The 23,527-nt window shown below is 37.5% G+C and overlaps 1 protein-coding gene across 1 annotated transcript in view; it reads right to left on the bottom strand.

Annotated features, from left to right (window-relative positions):
- galns (galactosamine (N-acetyl)-6-sulfatase) overlaps window positions 1-23,527 on the bottom strand; it is a 30,698-nt gene that overhangs the window by 4,359 nt on the left and 2,812 nt on the right. The window contains exons 3-12 of the mRNA XM_043245633.1: window positions 22,413-22,487; window positions 22,200-22,302; window positions 21,185-21,328; window positions 20,482-20,548; window positions 20,247-20,374; window positions 17,497-17,636; window positions 16,319-16,422; window positions 12,031-12,167; window positions 11,559-11,661; window positions 6,463-6,584 (exon numbers count right to left, since the gene is read on the bottom strand). Of these exons, the coding sequence (XP_043101568.1) occupies window positions 6,463-6,584; window positions 11,559-11,661; window positions 12,031-12,167; window positions 16,319-16,422; window positions 17,497-17,636; window positions 20,247-20,374; window positions 20,482-20,548; window positions 21,185-21,328; window positions 22,200-22,302; window positions 22,413-22,487 (1,123 nt within the window). The remainder of the gene's footprint in view (window positions 1-6,462; window positions 6,585-11,558; window positions 11,662-12,030; window positions 12,168-16,318; window positions 16,423-17,496; window positions 17,637-20,246; window positions 20,375-20,481; window positions 20,549-21,184; window positions 21,329-22,199; window positions 22,303-22,412; window positions 22,488-23,527) is intronic.

Raw genomic sequence — 23,527 nt, forward strand, 5'->3', positions numbered from 1 at the left:
AACGAGCCGTTTTATGAAGGTGTGGTCGAGTCTTAACTTTCATAAAGAATATATCTTTGGGTTGAGACTGTGTTGTTTGCGACTTTAGGTATCGTATCTATGCACAGACAGATTGTAACAAGCTAAAAAGCTAAACTTGAAATCACATCACATAACCCCTTTAACCTAGTCGCAGCATAACTGAGAATTGAGTTACAACTTACACATTTTAAACGGTTGACTGTTGCACCTGTAAACGTAGCTGAAAGAATAATGGTTAAAATAAACTTGCAGACGTATTGGATTCCATAACTCAGCTCGTGTCTTCCCGGACACACTTCAATCACTTAGACACAAATGATGACGCTGACATTTATACTCATTTAATCAGTCATTTATTTGACTAAATGACTCAGCAGCTCTCAAGCATAAAACCGATCTATGAACATTCCCGTTTGTGCGGTTGTATGTCGCTTGTGCTAGTTTGATGCAAACATGTAAATCAGCATTTGCTGTATAAGTACCAATGACTAATTGTCCTTAAAATTCCCAGAGTGCACTATGCTATTCATAAAATACGATTCATTTTAAGGGAATGTTAAATTTCTGGATCCGGGAACATGAGAACAAAACAAAAGGTCTTACGGGTTTGGAACAACACGAGGGTGAATAATTTTAACGAACCCTTTAAGTATATTGTTTAATGGCATTTATGATTATGTATAAACGTTGCATTTTTATGCTGTATTCACCCACACCGTGGTAGTCAGCGTTGTAAAAAAAAAAAAAAAAAGTCAAAAATACAATACTTTAATACCCAACTCCTCTTGGGTAAAATGCTGGATCAATTCAGAGGGCTTCAGATCACACACACAGAGGAAACATTTGTTCTTCTATTCATGATAGACGTGAAGATGCACCAAGGGGCAGAGCGCTTCGGCACTCAATCTGCTAAACGTATGCCGCCTTCACTGTATGTCCTGTGTATTATGCCCCTGGGTCCTTAATCAATAATTAACCATAACATGTTTATTTATGCCTAGAGTCCAGACAAACAATAGAAAATTCACAGTCAGCACGGCTCATTAGCATTTTTCTGAACCTCGCTTTTCCTTTCTACTACTGTAGACGCGTGATTAATAATAACAATGCATGCAAATACAGTCTTTTGATTTATAATGCATGACACCCAGGGGGCAGGGGCATTGCTCAGGTGTGTCACCAGACTGATTAGCGATTCACACACCCGCGCGCGCAAAACAGCGTTCTCCGATGCCGCATGCGGAGAACACAATAAAACGAGAGCGAATCGGTATTCACATGGTAAAAACACCAACAAGTATAACTGAATGAATGAATAAAATAAGTCACACGCACGCAGTTGGAGCTAGACAAGGGAATTGAGCTGAAGAGGCAATCAAATACCTCTGCCTTTTCTCTCAGCGCCCCCTCCTCCACCCCCCACCATTCCCCCGGTGGAAATTGAGCAGTTCTACGAGCACTATTGATTGAGGGCTGAAGTGCTTGTCGGCAGCAGATGAGGCCCGAGTTGCCTGCTACATTAGCCCCAGGCAGGATGGGACTTAAGTGCTCTCGGCCGGGATAAGGCAAGCAGGCTGGCAGAGCGGGGCGGGACGTGAGATGGGGGTCAGCATGGCAGGGGTTGTGCAGACCGAAACGATTTCTTTGGCCTGTTAGCTTGGTTAGTGTTTTCTTTCCAGGCGGGACAGCGCTGCCGCTAATAGCTAAACCTCTACGGAATCACCTTTTTGTGAGTTGATTATGCAGGAAAAAAAATCAGCGAGATTGATTTAGGATCGATGCGAAATCCAAACGGACTATATTGAGGTTCTAAGATGTAAATGTGCACGATTCATGGATGCATCTATTCTAAATGTCACTAAGGCCCTTTTGTTCCAAAACTGACAGATTACATGAGTATTAGGAACAGGCCTTAATGCAGAGGATTCATTTATTTAATTGACGTCATTTAGATATCAGCCGTAAATCTGAACAACCACACAAAACATCCAAAGTGTAAAATGTGAAATAAATAAGACTTCAAGCTTCAAAAATTTTCAAACGTTTACCAAACTTGTACCCAAATAATACTTGGGTAATGTATAAATATAAAAGCTGACAATTCAAAGAATAAAATCCAGAATTCTTACAAAACATGTAGAGCAGTGGTTCCCAACCTTTTCTTGTTTGAGGCACCCTTGGAAAGCCTTTCAAAAGTTCCCGGCACCCTTATAAGGAAATAGATATTTAAAATCTCCGTAGCTTTTTTATTGTTATTTATTTATTGGTTTCATTTCGAGAGTTTGCATGCAACAACACCTTATACCTAGTCCTAGATGATATGAGAATACTGTTTACACTGATTCTGCCTTAATAAAACAAATTTGTTGAAATTTTGGCGGCACCCTCAAAAGATCTCACGGCACCCCTTAGTGCCGCGGCACACCGGTTGGGAACCACTGATGTAGAGGCATAGAATATTTTGGCCATCTACTGGCCATTACTCTCAAACATTTTTATCATGCAAAAAAAAATTCTCATATTTTCTTTGTTTCAGCTTACAGGAGTGTATAGATTTCTTTTTGTAAAAAGTTCTCATTACTGCTTAAATGATAATACAGACATTTACACAAAAAATAACTAAACGTGAAGAACTAAATAGCCATAAAATTCAGAAGCAGTTATTACTACGCAGGACTTGTGGAGAAATCACATAATGTAGAATTAAATGAGCTCAGTTTGCTTTCTTTCAAACAGTTCGAACTGTTCAGTCCCAAGATGTCAAGTCTTGATTAAGTCTACACCACTCAGATCTCAGCCTGGACTTGACTACAACATTGCCTTTTAAAACTACATTGTTATCATCTCTGAAAAGCCACTTTGATGTTGATACAAGTATTACAGGCTTTGTCAATTTCCCTTCTTACATTCAAGCTGTTTTATGAACAAGGTTATTTTGTCTTAAGATTACATGAATATAATAGTCATTTGATCTCAACATGATGGAAGGCCTCATGTAGAGAAAAACGGTTACTGATGTGTAGCACTATTCGGTTCTATAAACGTAAAACTTTTAAGGTGGACAAAACAGGCAGTTTACCTTTAAAAATAAACTGTCTTTCTGCGATGTATATTACATTTCACATAAATTAAAACTAATTATATATTCAAATGAGATGAAATACTTTTAAGTTGTAATGCATTTGATAGTCTTGTTTGTTCGGAGTATACTAAGTGCGTATGCGAGGCTTGTTGGGGACAGTGGGCACATGGGGATGTGCCGTCAGTCTGCCGCTGGACTGGAGGTATGTGCATAGACAGGCTCTACATCATCTTAAGTGGCTCTTTAGGTGTAGACAGAGATTAATGAGCGCCGACCGCTCCAGCTGGGTGCACAGAAGAGCAGACGGTCAGCAGCCTGACACGGATTCACAGGGGATGAGGAACGGGCAAGAGAATGGAAGAATGGAGGGGGGGGTTTGGTGTTTGGATCTGGACCGTTCTGACCTATTCGAAAACATTCACTGTAAACTGGAAAGATAAGGAGGATGAAGATGGTCAAACTAACAGCTCTCTCCTCTTCAGTGCTCAACACGGCTATTGATTTTTTTTTTTTTTTTTTTTTGGATGAATCTTTCTTTTTTCAACCAGCAGAGCAGAGAAGAGGCAGAAGATCAAAAACAACATTAATGTTTAATTATGCTGTCTTTCTTCAAGAAAGTGGAGACATATATATATATATATATATATATATATATATATATATATATATATATATATATATATATATATATATATATATATATATATAAACAAAATAACCAACAACAGTGAGACGGAAGAGAAATATAGCTGAAAAAAAAGTGTGAAGGAGATGGTTACTCTGTTCTACTAATCTACTATTATTTAAAGATATATATATATATATATATATATATATATATATATATATATATATATATATATATATATATATATATATATATATATATACACATACACATATGTGTGTGTGTGTTTTCTTTTTTAGTGTAACACTATTTTACAGTTACACCCATTAGTTGCTTATTAGAATGCATATTACTAGAATATTAGCTAGTTATTAGTAGTAATTAAGCACATATTAATGTCTTATTCTGCATCCCAACAACTACCTTACTAACTATTAATAAGCAGTAAATTGAGGGACAAGTCGTAGTTAACAGTAAACAAGTGTTACCATATTTACTTTTTTAGTGCTTGTCGACATACAATGAAGGAGTGTAGGCCATGTTTGGCAGGTGTGGAAAAATCCGGGTCAATTTGAAATAGTGAATTAGATTTCTGAAAGCTGGACCCACCAATCTGAAGCAAAAGTAAAATGTAACATTTTTTGTCATATGTGAAGCATCACTTTTAGAAAGCCTTTCCTCTGGGTTTCTTGCAATGCAGCATCTCTGTTGAAAGCAATGGATTTGCAGCTCTCTCTGATCTTTAAGGGCTCCCCAAAACACTGCATAACAAAGACAGACAGCGATGTGTGTGTGTGTGTGTGTGTGTGTGTGTGCGTGCGAACTGGACAGAGAAAAAGACATAGATAGAGAGAAGGATGAGGACAGATGAAGACAGAAAGATAAAAACGAGAGTGGGATAGATGGCTTGAGGGGGCAAAGGCTTATCTTACTGAAGAAATAAACAGCAACAAATCAAAATAAAGGCAGGTCATGTCAGCGCAGAAAAAAAAAAAAAAAAACATGTTGATGTTACAAATGGAAACTCTTTCCACAAATCTTTGCACAATGAAGGCAAAATAAATAGGCTACAATACTTGAATTACAATATATATCAGCAAATAATCCCCAAAACAACGTTTTTTTGGGAGGTTTTTATGGGGTATATTTTAGGTTGTCCCAAGGTCGCAATTAATTATGCATATACGAATTATTTGTAAATTAAGCACTTATTCGCTCATTTTTTCACAATTTTGAAACTAAATCTAATTTAATTCACAAAATGTGATAAGAGGTTTGCATTCACAGTAAGGATGGATGGCATTTGTGTTATGGACTAAAAATTCAAAGAAAAAGGACACACAATGCCATGAATAACTGAATAGAATAAAGCAGCGAGACAATGCTGATGTTCATAAACCGAAGAATACACAAATAACATTTCTATTTTACTTAACACGCAATAAATTACTTATCAGGAGCATTTTTAAATGTTTCACCCAAGACAATCCTGACCCAATATATGTATGCATCCATAAATGTCTGTATAAGCAAAATTGGTTGTTGAGTTTTGATTATAATTATAAAGTTATAAATTAACATTTAACAAATTATCATTACACTTAAGAACTAAAAACAAAGAAAAAACAGCTTAGTTTAGTTTTTTTGGAATTAGCTTCAGATCTTTGACTCTTCTTTGAGTCTTCTTAACTGTAATAACTTTGCCTTGGAAATGTAATGGAACAAGTTCAGATCCACCAATCAGTTTGATCTTCCTCACGTACGTTTAAATCTGAGCGGTAACTCTCTAGAGAGTAGATGTTTTTAGCGTTTCCGTCAGAACTATTCTATCTCGCCATTTCTTCTTCAACGTCTACTCGACAGCTGTTAAAAACAGATCGTCATCTTTGTTGCATTTGATAAACCCTCTACGGACTGCACGATCAATCAGCAGATGTGCATCGACCCCAAATATCCAGAACCTCATCCCTGCTGATGAACACACAAGTGTGCAGATCCGAGACGGACGAACACGTCACAGGCCGCGGGCTCATTCTAGCTTTGTGTCCATGTAGTTTCAGAGCTTCATTTCAGTTTGAATCGGTCGAATGATTCAGTGGTTTTGTTCATGTTTGCACAATTCTCCAGCAATAAGTGCCATGGTGTGAGGATACGGCCCCTATCAATACACCCGTGCGCTCCCTCCAACAGGATTAGAATAATAAAGTGGAAAGCTAATTTAGTTTCCGACAGAAAATCAAGTGCAGACCTGTGCTACAAAAAAAAAAAACTTAAGAGAATTAACATCTCTAGGCAACTAAGAATTCCATTTGTTTTCAATTTAGGGAATCGCGATGCAATAACTAAACGATTCTTGGTGCTTCGCTGCCTCTCAGTTTTTCGACGCTGGCATAAAGGCAGAAATCCTTTTCAAAGGATGTGGAAGCTTGATATTTGCTCAAGGGTTCTCGGTTTGGAATCGGCAGCAAGAGGCGGCCAACAATTTGCATGTTAGTCAAGATACCAAAACACATCAATGCATTTTAACCATTTTTGCGTACCGCATAGCACTGGTCTGTATCTGTAATGTTCTATATTGCTTTTTAAATAAACTAAATTATTAATACAACTGAAGTCTTTTTTTTTTCAGAATCATTTGACGCATAATTTTTTTCTTCACGTATTTCTAGGCACTGGACTTATATTGAATAGTGAGGTTCTTGACACCTGTTGTCCAATCATTAGCCCTTACCTGACTGGGTATCTCTCCCCAGGGTCCTGTCCCAGGTGGAAGATGAGTGGCTGTATGGTGTGTTCCTCTTGCGTGTGTGTGGTAACACCAGGAACCTCCTGACCAGGACAGAAGTTTATGCCCTGTTGGGAAAATGGGGTGAGAACATTGACCCTCCTCCTCAAACAATGACCTGACTGAACTTGAGGCTTGCTAGACATGAATAAACACCTGACACTGACTTACACTAAAACAAATTCAATTTAAAAAATGAGCATTAACATTAATGAATAAGGTCATTCGCAGTAAGACATTAAAATATGCTTAATTAGCTCTAAAAAATGGTTAATATTCTAGTAATGTGCATGCTATATAAAGCAACTAATAAGTGTAACCATAACAAAGTGTCACCATATTTCTTTAAAAGAGTAATGTCTCAATAACAATAACAAGCAAAGCTGAAGCTTGAATTATATCTTGTTTCCCTCTATCAAAACAACTACATAGAACATATAGTAGCTGTGTGAGTAGCAAAAATATTTGTCCAAAATTTGTACGATTGTAAGTGTTCAAGATATCTTGTTGTCCTTTTAGCAAGTTTTCTCAGATCTCAATGCGACCAAACTTTTGAATGTTAACCCATTTCAGTGGTCAAACACCGCAAACCATGACATTTAATATTTTGTCTTTCATTAATATTTTTGTCTTTTGACAGAATGACACATCAACCGAGTTTGCAAGCATGTCTGATTTGACATTAAACGACCCTACAGCACAAGTACCTGTTTTACCAGTGCATGGTTTGCTTTGAAAGGCTCCGGAAAGCGTGAAATGGATTTCCTGCCGGCATATTTAGAGGTGATCTGTGATGAATTCTGACCAGATTTGCAAATGCAAATGCATTTTAATTATCTGCACTTATCCATTCAAGGAAAATACAGCGAGGTTACGCTAAAAATAACTACATAGACTGATGTGCTGAGGAATTTGCTCGCACGATTTAAATATTTGATTATTTATCAACAGATCAGTGGCCGTCTCCATACAGAACAAGCAGAACTGAAGTCACGTGATCCACAAAAAAACAGTCCCAAAGCATCAACTACTGACTCATTAGCCCACTAGTTGCTATAACTCCTACAAACCAACATCAAATTCATTAACAAGTACAACAAATAAGATTACAGAATGCAGCGTGTGTGTGTGTGTGTGTGTGTGTGCTTTCAGTAGCTAGAGGCTATTGTGAATCCTGTCTGCCAGAAAGGCTGCAGGGCTTTATTTGTGTGTGTTGCGCCTTGGGGGAACCGGGAAGCAAGACAGGTTCCTTCCAAATGAGCACTGTTTTCATATTTTGGTGTTCTTCACAAGAGCATATGTTCAGGGGGTCATTAATAAGGCGATTGTGAATACATAAAAGACTGTGTTGTTTCACCCAGGGACCGGGTAGCAAGCTGTGGCACACACACGCGCTTCATGGCAGCGCACGGTCCCCTATGATCTGGCCTGCAACTTGCTCTCTGTCTTTTGAAGCAGTCTGTGTGCACTGATCTTACAGGCATGAAACAGTCCAAATCCCACAAGGTTTGGAGAGAGTGCTTCAGCCTGCGCCCAAGGAGCAAAGGCAACAGCGCTTCCCTATTAATAATGCAGCGCGGGCGGCTCTGTGTAGCTGAAAAACGAGAGCAGGTTAGCATGGTGAAAGAAACAGCAAGTGGATCACCCGTGAAAAATGTGCACGAACATCAAATAACTTGGATTTGTTGATGCTCGAAAAAAGCTTTCTTAAAAATATTCTGGATTAAAGTCAGCATGAAATGGCATTCACAACCAATTTAACTTCCGTAATGTGAATTCCCAAGTGAAACCGGATGTTCAATAAGGGGGAAAAAAAAAATAAAAAATCATGGAAACTCAGACTTTGTCCCTGTGGCTTCTTCAGAATTTGTTTTATTGGTGCTGCTGATTAATATTTACATTTTGTTTTACTGAAGTGTTACTAACAGCATATACTCTACTACCAATTGTGGTGTCACACTTTTCATTGTGTGATATTTAGTAAATATATAAGCCAAGTGATTTGTGAATTGTAATGTAATTTGACAGACGTTATGTATGTCTGGTATATTGCTTTAAGTTTGTTGTTCAACAAGCAAATGAATGAGAACAACTGAAAGTTATCCCTTTAAGCATCCCTTTAAGTCTGGTTTCACACAAGTTTTATTTTCCTTTTCTTTTTTTCCCCCAATAGTGTCAACTGATGAAGTTTTTATTACTTTTTTTAACCACTGTCACCTTTGGCTTGCAGTTTTTGCTGTTGTTGTTGTTGTTGTTAACAACATAATATTATATAATATTATGTTATACAACATAATAAATTGATAGTAATATTATCAATTTAACTGCACTGACGCTATCGCATGAGAACAAAATTTGAAATGAATTAAGCTGAACTTTGCTACACTGACCCAGTTATTGAACTGAACTTAAATCAATACTGAGCTGACTTTAGCTGAATAATGACATTATTGTCTACAGCTGAACCGAACTTGTTTCATAATTGCTGAACTTGGCAACACTGACACACTTATTGAACTGAATTTACATTTATGAATTTAGCAGATGCTTATATCTAAAACGACTCATCGTAAACTGCTTTAAAGCAGTTTTATAACTGCAATTAAATTACTTTTATACTGTTTAGTTATTCAACTTTAAATGATAGAATTTTCATTTTTGGGTGAACTATCCCTTTAATTACTCACCCCCATGTCCTTTGACCTTTGAAGACCTTTGTTTATCTTCTGAACAAGAATTAAGATATTTTTGATGGAATCTGGGAGCTTTCTGAACCTCCCTAATTAGAATCCTAATACGATCTTGGCTCAGAATCGTCACAAGGACATCATTAAAACAACTCACGTGACATCAGTGGATCAACGGTCGTTTTACGAAGCTACGAAAACACATTTTACACTTTACTCAAGAATTAGTTTCCTCCACATAACCCTATAGCGCCATTTTAGAGAGAGAATCCAGAGTATCCAGATTTCTAATCATTAAATACAGTGAAACTGGCGAGATGTTTAATGCAAGAGAAGAATTCTCAGGTATCTTAAGTCTTAGGTGAGGTATTGCACACTAAAATACTTCATATTGTTGCTCAAAAGTGTGGCGCAGAGGATCATCGGATGCAAAGCACTTACACTGTGAAATTTCTCATTTCACACCTCGCTGATCCGCGCAGGTTTCAAGAGGAATTCACCCAAGTGACCGATACTATTAAGCCATCATTTCAACCGAGTTTAACAGGAAACAAACCAAAGGGTGACAAAGCCCTGTTTTCAGAGCGGTGCGGTATGGATCACTGCCTAAATCTGTGCAAAAAGTGTATCGCCTAATCTCTGACATCACGCGCAATCATTCAAATCAATTTCAGTGCTGTGAGCTTAAAAACGATGGGTAAATTGATGTGCCGAATGGTACTGGAGGTGAAAACGCATCTGAATTTGTGCGGAACTCTACAGCAGAAGGTGAAACCTCCCGAAAACACATTAACCATCAGGACTAGACTCTTCAGCTTCCAACCCTCTCCGTCCTCCGCGTGAGAGGCGAGCTCAAACAATCGATTGGCAGCTCACAAGCAATCAGCCACCATTATTTGTGAAGTTACACTCCAGTTCACATGAGCTGATAAAGGGGGCCGCTATTGATTCAGCGGCCATCCAGGAGAGAGCAATTTAAGCAACCGATGGGGCATAAAACAAACCTTGCGTTCGGAGAAGAAGCCCGCGGCCCAGGCTGACGGTGGACAGGGCTTGCATGTATGTGCGTTTTGTGATTTTAATGGGAAACGGAGCGTGTTTAGTGGCTATGAGAGACAGACAGACGTGTCCCCGAGGGCTTGACAGAACGCAACTCACAGCATGAGGGATGCTGCTGGAATAGAGCGCTAATAGATGAAGCGTGTTTGCAGAAGTGGTCCCGCTCCATTAGCTCCATTAATATTCATTACTGCCTGATCTTCGAGTCTATTTGATAAGGCATTGTTTTTCAGATAACATTAATGTGCTAATGTGCATTTTGGAATGCAATTACTGCATCAAGAGGCAAGAAAATCGGGGGAACGTTAGACAATATCTAGATTCTAACTTTTTTTTGGAAAAAAATGTGAACGGTTGTATAAATGTTGCCATAGTGATGCTAGGGCGTTTGAGTGGTTGCTGGCAACTCAAAAAGTATTCATTGATGTTTTTGAATTGCTATAAAGGTGCCATAGAATGCATTGATACAATCATTTAAATTGTTCTATGATATCTACAAAGAATGCATGTGACTTAGGTAAGGGCAAAACTCCAGAAACAGATTTACATGCGCATTTACAACCGTAGGAATTGTCCATACACTATATATATAAAAAAAGAATAGTTATATAAAAAGACAGTTATTTTAACAGAAAAAAGTGAAAATGCTACAGTAAAAACCTGTTAAATGGATAATGGTAAAATCAGATACTTGTCAGTGGTGCTAAGGATCTGTAAGTGATTCGCCGTTAGCCTCAGTCATCTCTCCTTACTCTGTTTAAGTAGTAAGTGAAATTATATGTACAATTATGTAACAGGCTAGCAAGGAGAATACGTTATGCAAATGTTGGTGGCGTAACTATTAGTGACCCTGACTGTTACTGTGTTGTAGTGTTATTTTCTGAATCGTTATTCTATATCACAAAATCAGATTTGTTACTAACAGAAATGAAATCACACCCTACGTTCCTTAATGCCGTCACACCTGCTAATTAAATTAAATGCTGTACTCACACCAGACTCTCTGACAACAAAACCGATCCTCATCTAAACCAGTAATTAAAATGATCATGCTTGTGTCTGAGCATCTGACTCTTCACCTGTGAGAATCGCTTACTTTTTCTTACTATCCAATAAATTTGGTATATTCGTCACTAAATAAATACTTCATAGCAAGACAAACAAATCAGGAGGACCACATGCATTGTTAAACTTGCTCTTGGTGAAGCATTATAGACATAAAAGTGTGACATTCTGTAAAGCTGCTTTGAGTGACGTGCACTGTAAATAGAAATAGAAAAATTTGCAATCACTCGCCATGTTGAATTCCTCCCATGAGTTGCTCCATGTCCAATAGTGTGCCTTGTATTGCCCGATCCGCACTGCCATCATCTGGTTGCCACGATAATAGAAGATGGGTCTGTTGGGTATGAAATGGGAATCTTGTGATAAGTCATTCCAGTTGCCAATTCTGCCCATCGTGTTTCATCCCATTTTGACAGTATGTGCTCAGAAAAACCCTTTTTTCCCTTTCTTAAAGCCTTAACTTCCCACAAAATCACTCTTTTACCCAACAGCACCTAAAAAAACCCTATGCTATAGTAACGATCACATTCGGAGCCGGACTGAGACAGCAATGGCCACAACATATGTAAAGTAATGCAATCTAACCGAGTAAACAGCAGATGACATTGTAGCAAAGTTGTTTTTTTTTTCATTTCTCAGCTGACCACCCATCCACAAAATAATCCAATGTGAATGAAAGTCACACTCGCTTTGAGGTGGTTACCTGTCGAGCAGTGAGTTGTTGAAGAGGACAGGACTTAAATCGAAACCATCAATGACACGGTCATCAGGGGGAAGAACACCAGCCACAGAAAGACTCGTGCTGAAGAGATCCATCACACTGCCCAGCTGATAACTCACCTGAGGAACAAAGCACTTGTGTCACACACAGAACACTTAGTTTTGGACGAATAATGTACTGTTATTGAATGATAACAGATGAGTTTGTCAAGTTGGTAAATTTTCAATTTCTATACGATTAGACAAAATCTTGTGTGGATCATCAAGTACACCTAATTTATTTCAGTCAAGTAACCGTTTATCCTGAAATAGTACTTAAAATGTTATGTTCTTTCTATTTTTGCTATAATAAGTCACACAACCAGGGCCACCAAGTTCGACCAACTAGAAGTTAGCCAAAAGGTAATTAGTCTTACTTTAATGAGTCAAACTGGGCCAAGTTACCATTTTATAATATATAACCAGTCTTTAAGAAAACAAGTTAGACGACTACATTTTTAAAACTAGTCTACTCAGTTTATGCAACCAGCTCCAGGTATTTCATTAACGTTTTGATCATTTACATTTGAAATACGATGCAGTATAGGCTTCATTTCTTTCATTGGACAGGCAAGAATAGGCAAGCACGATTATTCATGATAATAAATAATCCTAATATTGTTTTATATGTGGGTCTTTCACTAGTCTAGATTCTCGAGGCTGTTCAAGCGGTGATACGCCAACCCATTCTGCAACCCGCACTTATACGGGAACGCACGCGCATGCAAAAATCATCTTCTTCATGCGTGAACCTTCTCTAGACGGCACAGAACACAAGCACTGGCAGGGAGGCCGGTTTAGAAGAGCAGAACCACGATGACTCGTTTCTTCACTTCCCGCTCTAATCTGCGCTCGCAGGTTTATTATAAACCACACTAACATCTCTGTAAATGAAGAGAAAGGCAGAGAGAAAGGAGAGTTGGGACAGAGGCCGGAACTGCTGCTTTATCTGTCCTCCCCAGTCCTGCTGCAAAAAAAGCTTTATTTTATTTATAAACTTTGAACTATTTTCCGATAAAATGCCATTTTTTCGCTGTCATCCTTGATCTTCCATTCTATTCTCTCCTGAGCGGCCCTTTGAGGAAGACGGCACGCTCACAATCAGATAGCGCTATCAGCACGGAGCAGCTGGCTCTGCCGCGCACACACACACACACACACACGTCGCCTACTTCAGCCTCCCAGAATTCCCTTCACCGCTGCCAGACAGCCAGTACATTCCATTATCTTCACTCTCAGGCTTCACACACACAGACATACGTACGTACATACTTATACACACAGGAAAAGGAGAAATCAAAGGGAACAATTAATAAAGGTAACTAGCCGCTACCACCAGCTGCTCTTATCCAGCAGCACACACAAAAAACATGGGACAAGTAAAAAGGGAAATGAATATTTCTTTATCTCCAATTCATTTCCTCCTCCTTCTCTTCTTCTAGCTATCTGCGTCTCTGTGTCTTTGGCTGATGCTAGTTATCTGAGAAGACAGACCTGCAAACCCTGCCTAATGCACTCAGTCTATGTGTCTCTGAGCTGATAAACACAACAGGAGAGATTGGGACAGCCGCGTTTACTGTGACACCCCCCACCTCTTTACTTTTATATTCACGTCAATCCATAGGTGAAGTGAACCGTAGGTATGCCAAGCAGAGACATGTTCATAAACTCTGATACAGAGTCCAGGTGAAAACAACGTTAAGTCTCAAATCACTTTGGTCACAATTTATATGATGCTGCCTTAACTACTATGTACTTATATTTAAAAATATATATATTTTAACGCGGAAATGGATTACAGATGTAATTTTTATATATATATATATATATATATATATATATATATATATATATATATATATATATATATATATATATATAAATATAAAATGTATTTTTTTAAATATGAGTACAATGTAAAATTGTAAGTCTGTTCACACACATGAAGGTTTTGCTTTAAAACCATTTCATATTTATCTATCATACATTTTTCATAAATAGGCATGTCAACTTGTGAAAATCAGATTTTGCTGAAGTTCATATTTATGAGCCAGGAAGTTAATTAGAAGTTGAAATAACTTTGGTCTTGGCAAAATGGAATGTATATTTTCTGTATAAAATCCAACAAGATCTTTTATTTAGGATTAATTCTACATCTCTAAAAATTACAGCATGTTTATATAGGATAAAAATATATTATATATGCTTGTTAGGGTCATCCTGCTTTATAATCTATTATTATTATTATTATTATTATTCCCTAAGGTACTTGCTTGTATAACTAAAATTGCTTGTATTAAGTTATCATAAAAAAATAAACCCATACATTTAAATGACCGATTTAGAGAGAAAGGTTTGAGATAAATTGTTGTTTTTTTTTTCCTTTTTATTATTATTTTCAATATTCAGTTTCTTGTTAACATTTCTTGAATTATTTCCCTATATATTTGCACATTTATCTGTTTATAAATAAAAAAAAATGTATTCACAGCTTACAAATTGTCTCAGAAGTTAATTAATGAATTACACATACACACACACAAACACATATACATACACAAACACATACTTACACACACACACATATATATATACACACACATACATATACACACATATATATATACATACATACATATATATATATATATATATATATATATATATATATATATATATATATATATATATATATGTATGTATGTGTTTATATATATATATATATATATATATATATATATATATATATATATATATATATATATATATATATATATATATATATATATAAAATCATTAATTATTGTAAATTGTGAATACATTTTTCATCAATGCTTCCCGAGAGAGAAACGGACGAGAAGATACCCATTTCATAAAGAGCCACACTCGAGAGGAGCAGGACGGGCAAAATCCAGCCTGTCGCTGCAAGACAAACATTAACAGCGCGAAACACCTGCTTATCCCACTCTGCACTGCTCTGGCACTGCCCAGACACCTGGCACACCGCACGCCTCCATCCCAGCCGCATACCCCAGCACTCCTCTCTGCTCTCCTCTCCCTTTCTGTTCTTTATCCGGCACGCCTGGCATATTCAGATACAGAAGCCCTCATTACAGCTCAATCCAACCTCAGCAAACACACAAACAGATTAGCCGCTTAAGACGTTCCCAATCCCCCTCTCCCTCGTCACTCCGCCGTGCTATCAGGGCCCCGCACACCCCTCAGATATGAGCCGGGGGCAGGCTTAACGCGGCTCCCGCGCTCCCTCCTCCAAAAATCCCCCCACGCCACAGCCCCATGTCACAGCTGCCCCTAATACAATTAAAAGTCATTTGCGGAGCACACAGCTTCAGCGGATCAGGAAAAGGAGGCTTCCTCTGCCACAAAAAAAAAAAAAAAAAAAAAAAAAGAGGGAGGAAAGGAGACCAAGGCTGGGAATCAAGGAATTTCAAGAATAAATAGGAGATATTTGGTAAAGAATCATTGTCCTGATAAAGGTAAACCTTAAAATGGAATTGCATCATACCTTATATTATAATTTTTTATAAGAAACAGTTCCATTTTTTTTTTTTTAATTGGCAGCAAAGAACTGATCAACCTTTTTAAATGTATTATACAGTGATTGGTCAGTTAAGACAATTCAAAAACGGTTATTCCTCATAATTTAGTAGTAATGCTGATTAATGGACCACTCCTCTGGATATTTGAGGCCAGAGCTTCTATCATGCCTCTCGTATCACATTACTGATTTACTTGTATCATACAAATGCAACTGGTACCATCTTGTACTTACGGAGTGCATTGAAAATGAAATCGAAATACTTCCATCTTGTCTTGTTGTCAGAATGGTTATTGTTGTGATATTTCGCCCAAAATGTTTGTCTTGTTTTACATAGCTTGCTGTATTAGCTCAAAGTCACTTATTTCGAACTGCGGCGATCTTCATGGAAGCTGTGAGTTATTGCAGAATAAAGACGGGCTGGATGTACATTATCCCTAAATTAAAGTTACACTTGTTTTTGTTTTTTTTCGCCAACCGCCCACCAATCAAAAAATGTGATTGAATACAAGTTCTGTGTGATGTAACGCAATCGCTGCCACTTACACACTATAAAAGGCACTGATGGATGTGTAAGGTGCATTTTGAGGGTGTGGAAATATGGAATGCAGTTGATTGAAGGCACAACTGGGGTTGTCTACGTTTAAGTGAAACAGTTTGGGATCATTCTCACTGTGCCAGCAGGGATCCGTCCAGGCCACCAGGCAATGGCTGGTTCCCTCATGCCGCCTTCAAACGTAGTCTCCTTCCCACAGAGGAATGGACCATTGCTGCCACCTGAGAATGAAAAGGGAGAGAAGAGCAAATTAAACTCAAAGAGTTGTGCTGTGTAGTCCATTGATGGCAATTATTTGTAAGAGATGAATATTTACAAAAGAGCCCTGTGACTCTGAAATTGAATAAGTGTATTGGGAGTGTAAATAAAAGATAAATTGACAGAGCAGAATATAGAACAGAATGCAATTGTCTTGAAATACGTTTTAAAAACATTTAAAACTTGATACAGAATTCTAAAATTAATTTAAAAACTGATGCCACCTTTCTTAAAATGATACAATGTAATGTTAAACTGTATCTGACTGACGCGTGTCCAACAATGAAAATAAAACTAAAAAATCTAGCACAAACATCTGAGCCTTTACATCTGAGTTACTGCACATAATACAGATATATTGAAAAGCTGAACTCATGTGGGTTGATGCAGGTTTTATTCAAGCTTGCGTTAAGCGGTGGTTCTCTAAATGCCACAGAAGACCTATTTATTAGGATTAAATAAAAAAACAGTACTGGAGTGTAACGAATGAAAAACAGCCACACATTTAAAGCTATACTCTAGCTTTTGTAATATATGTTAAAAATAACATGGTTGTGCTCATCTACATTGATACATTGATTTAATTGCATCCTGAAAGCTCCAGGTGCATTTGGCTAGACATGGTTTGGAGGATTTTTTTTTTTTTTTACACTCTCTCATTAATAGCATTTTGGTATTTTTCCTAATCAAAAAAGTAACACATGATAGCTTTTACTTAATTGAATTTATCAGTAGTGTGAAAGTCGCTCAGTGAAGCTCAGAGCAAAAATAAGAATAATAACAACAATTGCGTTTATAATATAATGTTATATTTTAACAACAAAATAAAACAAAAATACATGAAGATCTATTTGATTATTGCCAAAAGAAAAGCTTAAATTTAGCTCAAATTAATTAATGCCCGTAATATGGGTTATGAGAAGTTCTAATAAATAAACCTACACCATCAGAAGAGGAATTGCAAGAAATAATTTGGTCAAAAACACCCCCAATAAACTGTGGAAGACCCCTTTTGTGAAGTGTGAATGGATTCCCACTTTGATGAGGTCCAGACATCACTGCCGGCCCGTTATCCGAGGTGAAGAACACCAATGTGTTGTTGTGGATTCCCAGACTGTCCAGATGAGCCAGAATCTGACCGACGCTGTCATCCAGTTCCATCACCGCATCACCATAACTGCAAAACAAATCACACAGTGTCTTCCCATCTTAATCACAGCAATCAAAGCCCTAAAAATGACTCCAGATAACCCGTTCAGTTGCACTAACCCAGACAGCATGACAAATTCTGTCAAATTAGCCCACGTTTGAAACCTGTCCTGTGACAGATGGATGTGATATATGGAAGAAGATAGATGTCTTTGATAGATGTTCGCTGGTTATAAAACTTTAAGATGTGGCATGTCAGGCTGAATCCCTCCACTGCCAGCACCTGGCTAATACCCCTCAGCCTTGATCCATTCCTCTGTCAACACAAACCTCATTTAGCATTCTGAAGAAACGTATGCTTACTGAAGCCCCAGTATTCCAAAGCACTGGGCGGAATACTAAACAGTTGCAGACAAGACTACCAATGAAGCCTTCAGCTCTTATTCTCGCCTCAGAGCAGGAAAAATAACATCTCATTAACCAATGATTTATATTACACAAAACTGCACAATGCAGAGTTTTTGACAAAAGCGACAATTATATTATGCAACATAATGGCTAGTTTTATAAAATACATGTTTTGTCTTTTATAAAAATAAAATTTCGCACGTTTTTTTTTTTTTTTTTTTTTAGATATTGGGCTTTTCAAAATGTGTTCAAACGGATTAGAGGAAAATAAACATGCAAAATACACTTTGATTCTGATTGGTCAGTCAGGACATTCCAAGGTCTGTTATTCCTCATGATGATCGCTTTCAATAGTAATGTTGATTAACGGACCACTCATCTGGATATCTGAGGCCAGCGCTTCTATCACATCTTTTCATGATGCATTACATCAGATTAGTGAAATTATATATATATATATATATATAAAGCACTTTATCTACTTTATCTGTAGATTTCAATATATACTGCACTTTAAAGGTTTCCTAAACCATTTTTTTCTTATGCAGAGTCAAAAAACTCTTAAATTTTACAGTTTAATTCCCATCTACAGTGATGTGAAAAAAGTGTTGGCTCTCTTACTTTTTTTTTTTTTTTGCGTGTTTGTCACACTTTAATGTTTGAGATCAAACGAATGTAAATATGAATCAAAGACTACACAATTAAACACAACATGCAGTTTTTAAATGAAGGTTTTCATTACGAAGGGAGAAAAGCCAAACCCACATGGACCAGTGTGGAGAATGTGCTTGCCCATAAACCTAATAACTGGTTGGGCCGCCCTTAGCAGCAACAACTGCAATCAAGCGTTTGCGATAACTTGCAACGAGTCTGTTACAGCGCTGTGGAGGAATTTTGGCCGACTCATCTTTCCAGAACTGTTGCAATTCAGCCACATTGGGGGGTTTTCAAGCATGAACCGTCTTTCTAGGGTCATGTCACAGCATCTCAATAAGATTCAGATCAAGACTAGGCCACTCCAAAATATTCATTTTGTTTTTCTTCAGATATTTGCTGGTGTGTTTTTTGATCATTGTCCTGCAGCTTGAGGCCACAAACAGATGGCTGGACAATCCTTCGGGATTTTTTGGTAGACAGCAGGATTCATGGTTCCATTTATCACAGCAAGTCCATCACACTAACACCACCCTATTTTACTTTTGGTATGACGTTCTTTTTCTGAATTGCTGCGTTACTTTTACACCAAATGTAATTGGACTCACACCTTCCAAAAAGTTCAACTTTTGTCTCGTTGAGTAATCTCCAAAAAGTCTTGGGGATCATCAAGATGTTTTCTGGCAAAACTGAGTTGAGCCTTTATGTTCTTTTTGGTCAGCAGCGGTTTTCGTCTTGGAACTCTGCCATGCAGGCAGCCAGTCTCTTTCTTATGGTAGGGTCAGGAACACTGACCTTAACTGAGGCAAGTGAGGCCTGCAGTTCTTTGGATGTTGTTGTTTTTTTATAACCCTTTCCAAACTGATAAATCTCAGCTACTTTTTTTCTCATTTGTTTTTGAATTTCTTGAACTGTGTGATAAACCAGGATTAAGTTATCTTTGATTAATATTTAAATTAGTTTGATGATCTGAAGCATTAACATAATGATAAACATGCAAAAAAATAACAAATCAGCAAGGGGGCCAACACTTTTTCACACCACTGTATATTTTAAAGGTTAGTACAAATAAGTTTGTCCATTTGCCTGACTTTACAACATTTTACATTTAAAAACATGGCAAAAATATTTAGTCAACTGCATTTTAGTAAATATCCAATAGCAAAACAAAAGAAGGATTTTGAATAAATCATGGTTTTATCCAATGTTCAGGTTTCTGCTTTATAAATGTACAGAAATCAGTGCATATTTAAATTGTAACACAAATTAACTTTGGAAATATGGTGATATCAGTTGCATTTTCTACCCTACATTCACTTGGGGTGCCGTGTTTGGTTTCACTCTGCATAAATATATTTGTGTAATAAATAATAAACTTTTAGTGGTATACTATATACATTTGCTGATGCATTCTGGGTTGTTTTCAGGAGGGTGGCTTAATAGATAGATGGCTTACTAAAAACGATACACAACACCTTTTCTAAAAACAAGCATTATTTAAGTGTGCATTCGTGTGATTAGCACAAACATGCTGGGTGAGTTACAATAGATGAGATACTTAGCAACGTTCACATACCGCCCCCTCTGGCTCTTTCCCAGGAAGTGTTCGGAGGCGTAGACAGGCGCGTGGGTCGCATCTGGAGCCCAGTAGAGAAAGAAGGGCCGCTGGGCCATGGCTTGCTGAGAGATAAAGTTCAAGCCTTCCTGGAGACAGATAGGATCAAAAACAACATCAGGCACATCTATCCACATCAACAAGCTCTGATCCACACAAATAAACATTAATCAAGCCATTGAACAGGAAAACTCACCTTCAAATAGATTTGGGTGAGGTTGGCTTCCCCTGTTTTCACGTTTATCTCAAACTCTTCGTAATACCTGCAAAATAAACAGATTCCTGCAGATCTAATGAGACCGTCCCTACAAACTCATTTCAACACCATATGAGCTCCTGTTCCAAATGACAAGCTTCCTAAACCGAGTGCTGCACCAGGGTGTGATCACAAAGTGAATTTGAAGAGGTAAATTGCGAGATTGTGTCTCAGAAGACACACGCGTTGTGAGAAGGTGCTGAGGCGTGGAATGGTAGAGGCAGCTCTCTTATGCTCCGGCTGTTCCAGGTGTCCTAACATACCGCTAACGCAACCTGCCATCTCTTGGGTGCGAGCGTGTGCGTGTTTATCTGGCCAGGCTCAAACACGCCGTGCTGATTAAACCCACTGCTAAGCGCAAAACCGGTCCTATCGCTAAAGCCAATGACCCAGAATGCACATATGGCTGTTTTGGAATGAACAAATGGGCAGAAAATGAGATAGCACACTGCAGCTGGTATAAAAAGATGAAAAACGAAACGTCGCCAAAAGGACACGTTCGCGCGAAGCAGAACAAGATTTTTACATTTGCTGAAGAAAATTCGAGGGGAGCCTGCCCGTTTAAATCTGATGTTGCTACGTGTTTTCAAAGGCGTTTTTTTAGCAAGCGCCACTTATAACATGCCTTATATTTGCACCTCACCTTCCTGTCATCTCAGAGTTGTTGTAGACGGGTATATTGGGACGAACACTGTTATTGTAGGGGCCAAAATGGCAGTTGGGGGAACCAAACCATTCGTCAAAGCCATGCTTCAGAGGTAAATATTGAGTTCTGTGCCCAAGGTGCCTGAGGAAGGAGAAAAAAAAAAAAAAAAAATTACTTTTCAAAAGAACATACGGCCTATGCAATATGTGTGTATATTTTTAATTATTTAAAAAAACATTACAATTATTAAAATAAGATCAAATCACATTAATAACTACAAGCGCAACTCAAGCAATAAAATGTTTAAACTTTAGATGCCATTATAGGTATTTCTCATAACGAAATTTTAATGCTGCTTTACAAAACATTTTATTGTAAATTAATAATGTTTACACAAAATACAAATATAACGAAATTAAAGAATAGCTATTGTGTGCATCACAAATTATTATTGACATTACATTTAACTTTCGATAGTACAGATGCTAAAATAGTATGAAAGCAGTGCACATTGAATGCGATGAGAGCTGGTAGTAACTGATTACATGTATTCTGGATTGCGTAATCAGATCCCAAAAAATGTAGTATTTTTAATTTGATTCAATTACATTTAAAATACTTTTTTATATGATTACAATACATGATTACATATTATTTACACAAGAGCAATAAATTATTAACCGTCTCTCCCTAATTCCTCTTTATCATCTATTGAATTTTCCTTTTTTTGTCATTGGATCCTCTCCGACTTAATATATTTATGTGAAGTATACCTGAGATTTTAAAAGAATTTTTTTAATAATAAAATACCGTTTGCATGTTTACAGTTCTGGTCATGTGATATGCAGATAAACTTTCCATTTTTAGCAAGCGTTTCATTTTTATTGATTTTCAAATGATTTATCATTGTTAGCTTTTCTTTAAACTTAACTCATATACTTCATACTCTATTATAGCTCGTATAACCATTCTGAGAAAGACATCTCTTGAGAGACGCTACAGGGAATCTCACCATTTGCCGATGATCTTGCTGACATAGTCTTTCTTTTTCAGCAGCTCTGGAAGCAGGATCTCGTCCTGAGATATTCCCCCCACTATCTCCTGAGGCGTGTATGCTGGAGGAGAGAGAATGCATTACAGGAGTGCGCCATAAAGTTGTAAGAGTAGATAAACTGATAATAGCGAAGGAGGGCTGAGGAAAGAAGGATATTGTTTACGATCTTACCGTTCCTAGCGTGAGCATTGGTGGTGTAGAATCCATTTCGCACAGGAAGTCTTCCAGTAAGCAAAGCGGCCCTGGCTGTAGAATACAGATAAATTATGAAGTAAACAACAAAGATGCATCTACTCTTAAGGTGCTTTCGCACCGAGTCTGAAACGTTTGTATGCGTTTTTCTCGTATTTGGCTCCAAATGCAACACAACAAATCACGGTAGCCCCTTCAAGCGAAAGTATTTATAACCTTAACAGCCCAACTCTTTGGTATCTCAAGAAAATCTTCACAGTTATGATAAATAACAGAACATGTGAATGGTCAGGACCATCCAAACAATGCCAAACGTCTGCAGGAAAAAGTGAAGAAAACCTCAGCACTCCTCTTGAAGACTGTTCCCACTACAACCAAAGAGAACTTCAGCATGGTGAAAGAGCTGCAATTGTCATAACGTTGGTCACAGACAACAAAGCTAAAATGTAAAAAATATGGTGTTATGATCACAAAACATTTCCAATTATTAAACCAATGTGAACCGACTGGAGAAGAATGAGAAACCGATCCGATCCATCATCTATCTAAAGCAACTGGAAGATGCTTTTATAGACAACATTCGAAAAACTTGGAATAGTTACCAGTTGAATCTTAAAAAGATGAAAGGATTATATTAAAGGCAAATGTTGGCAGAACCTTAAAAATTAAGTATTGGCCATGCGCTCACGTTATTTTGTCCAATTCTGCACTCGATTACTGCAAAGTCTTGCTCTTTAGAAGCAAGTTTAAAAATCTATCCAAAGTTCAAAATGCTCATTCGCGGTACTTCTGCATTCTCTGAAATTTAAATCATGTGGTATTTAAGACTTAATTTCAAAGGGAAAGAAAGGAAAGAGACGTTGGACATGAGAGAGCTCGCCCTGGATATTGTGATTAGGAAGTTCTCCACTATCTACTTTGTGATTAAAATCCTAATTAAGGTTGCGAAGCAAAGCTCTGTAATAACGTCTCTCTACAGCGGCAGGTACGGGTGCTCCAGGCACTTTCATCTCACACATTCGAGATTAACAATTGATTAAGCCTTATTTGCTTAAAAATTAATTAGAATTGAAAAGAGGACTAATAGAAGGCCT

This window comes from Puntigrus tetrazona, chromosome 7 (genome assembly GCF_018831695.1).
Source record: "Puntigrus tetrazona isolate hp1 chromosome 7, ASM1883169v1, whole genome shotgun sequence".
Classification (NCBI taxonomy): Eukaryota; Metazoa; Chordata; class Actinopteri; order Cypriniformes; family Cyprinidae; genus Puntigrus; species Puntigrus tetrazona.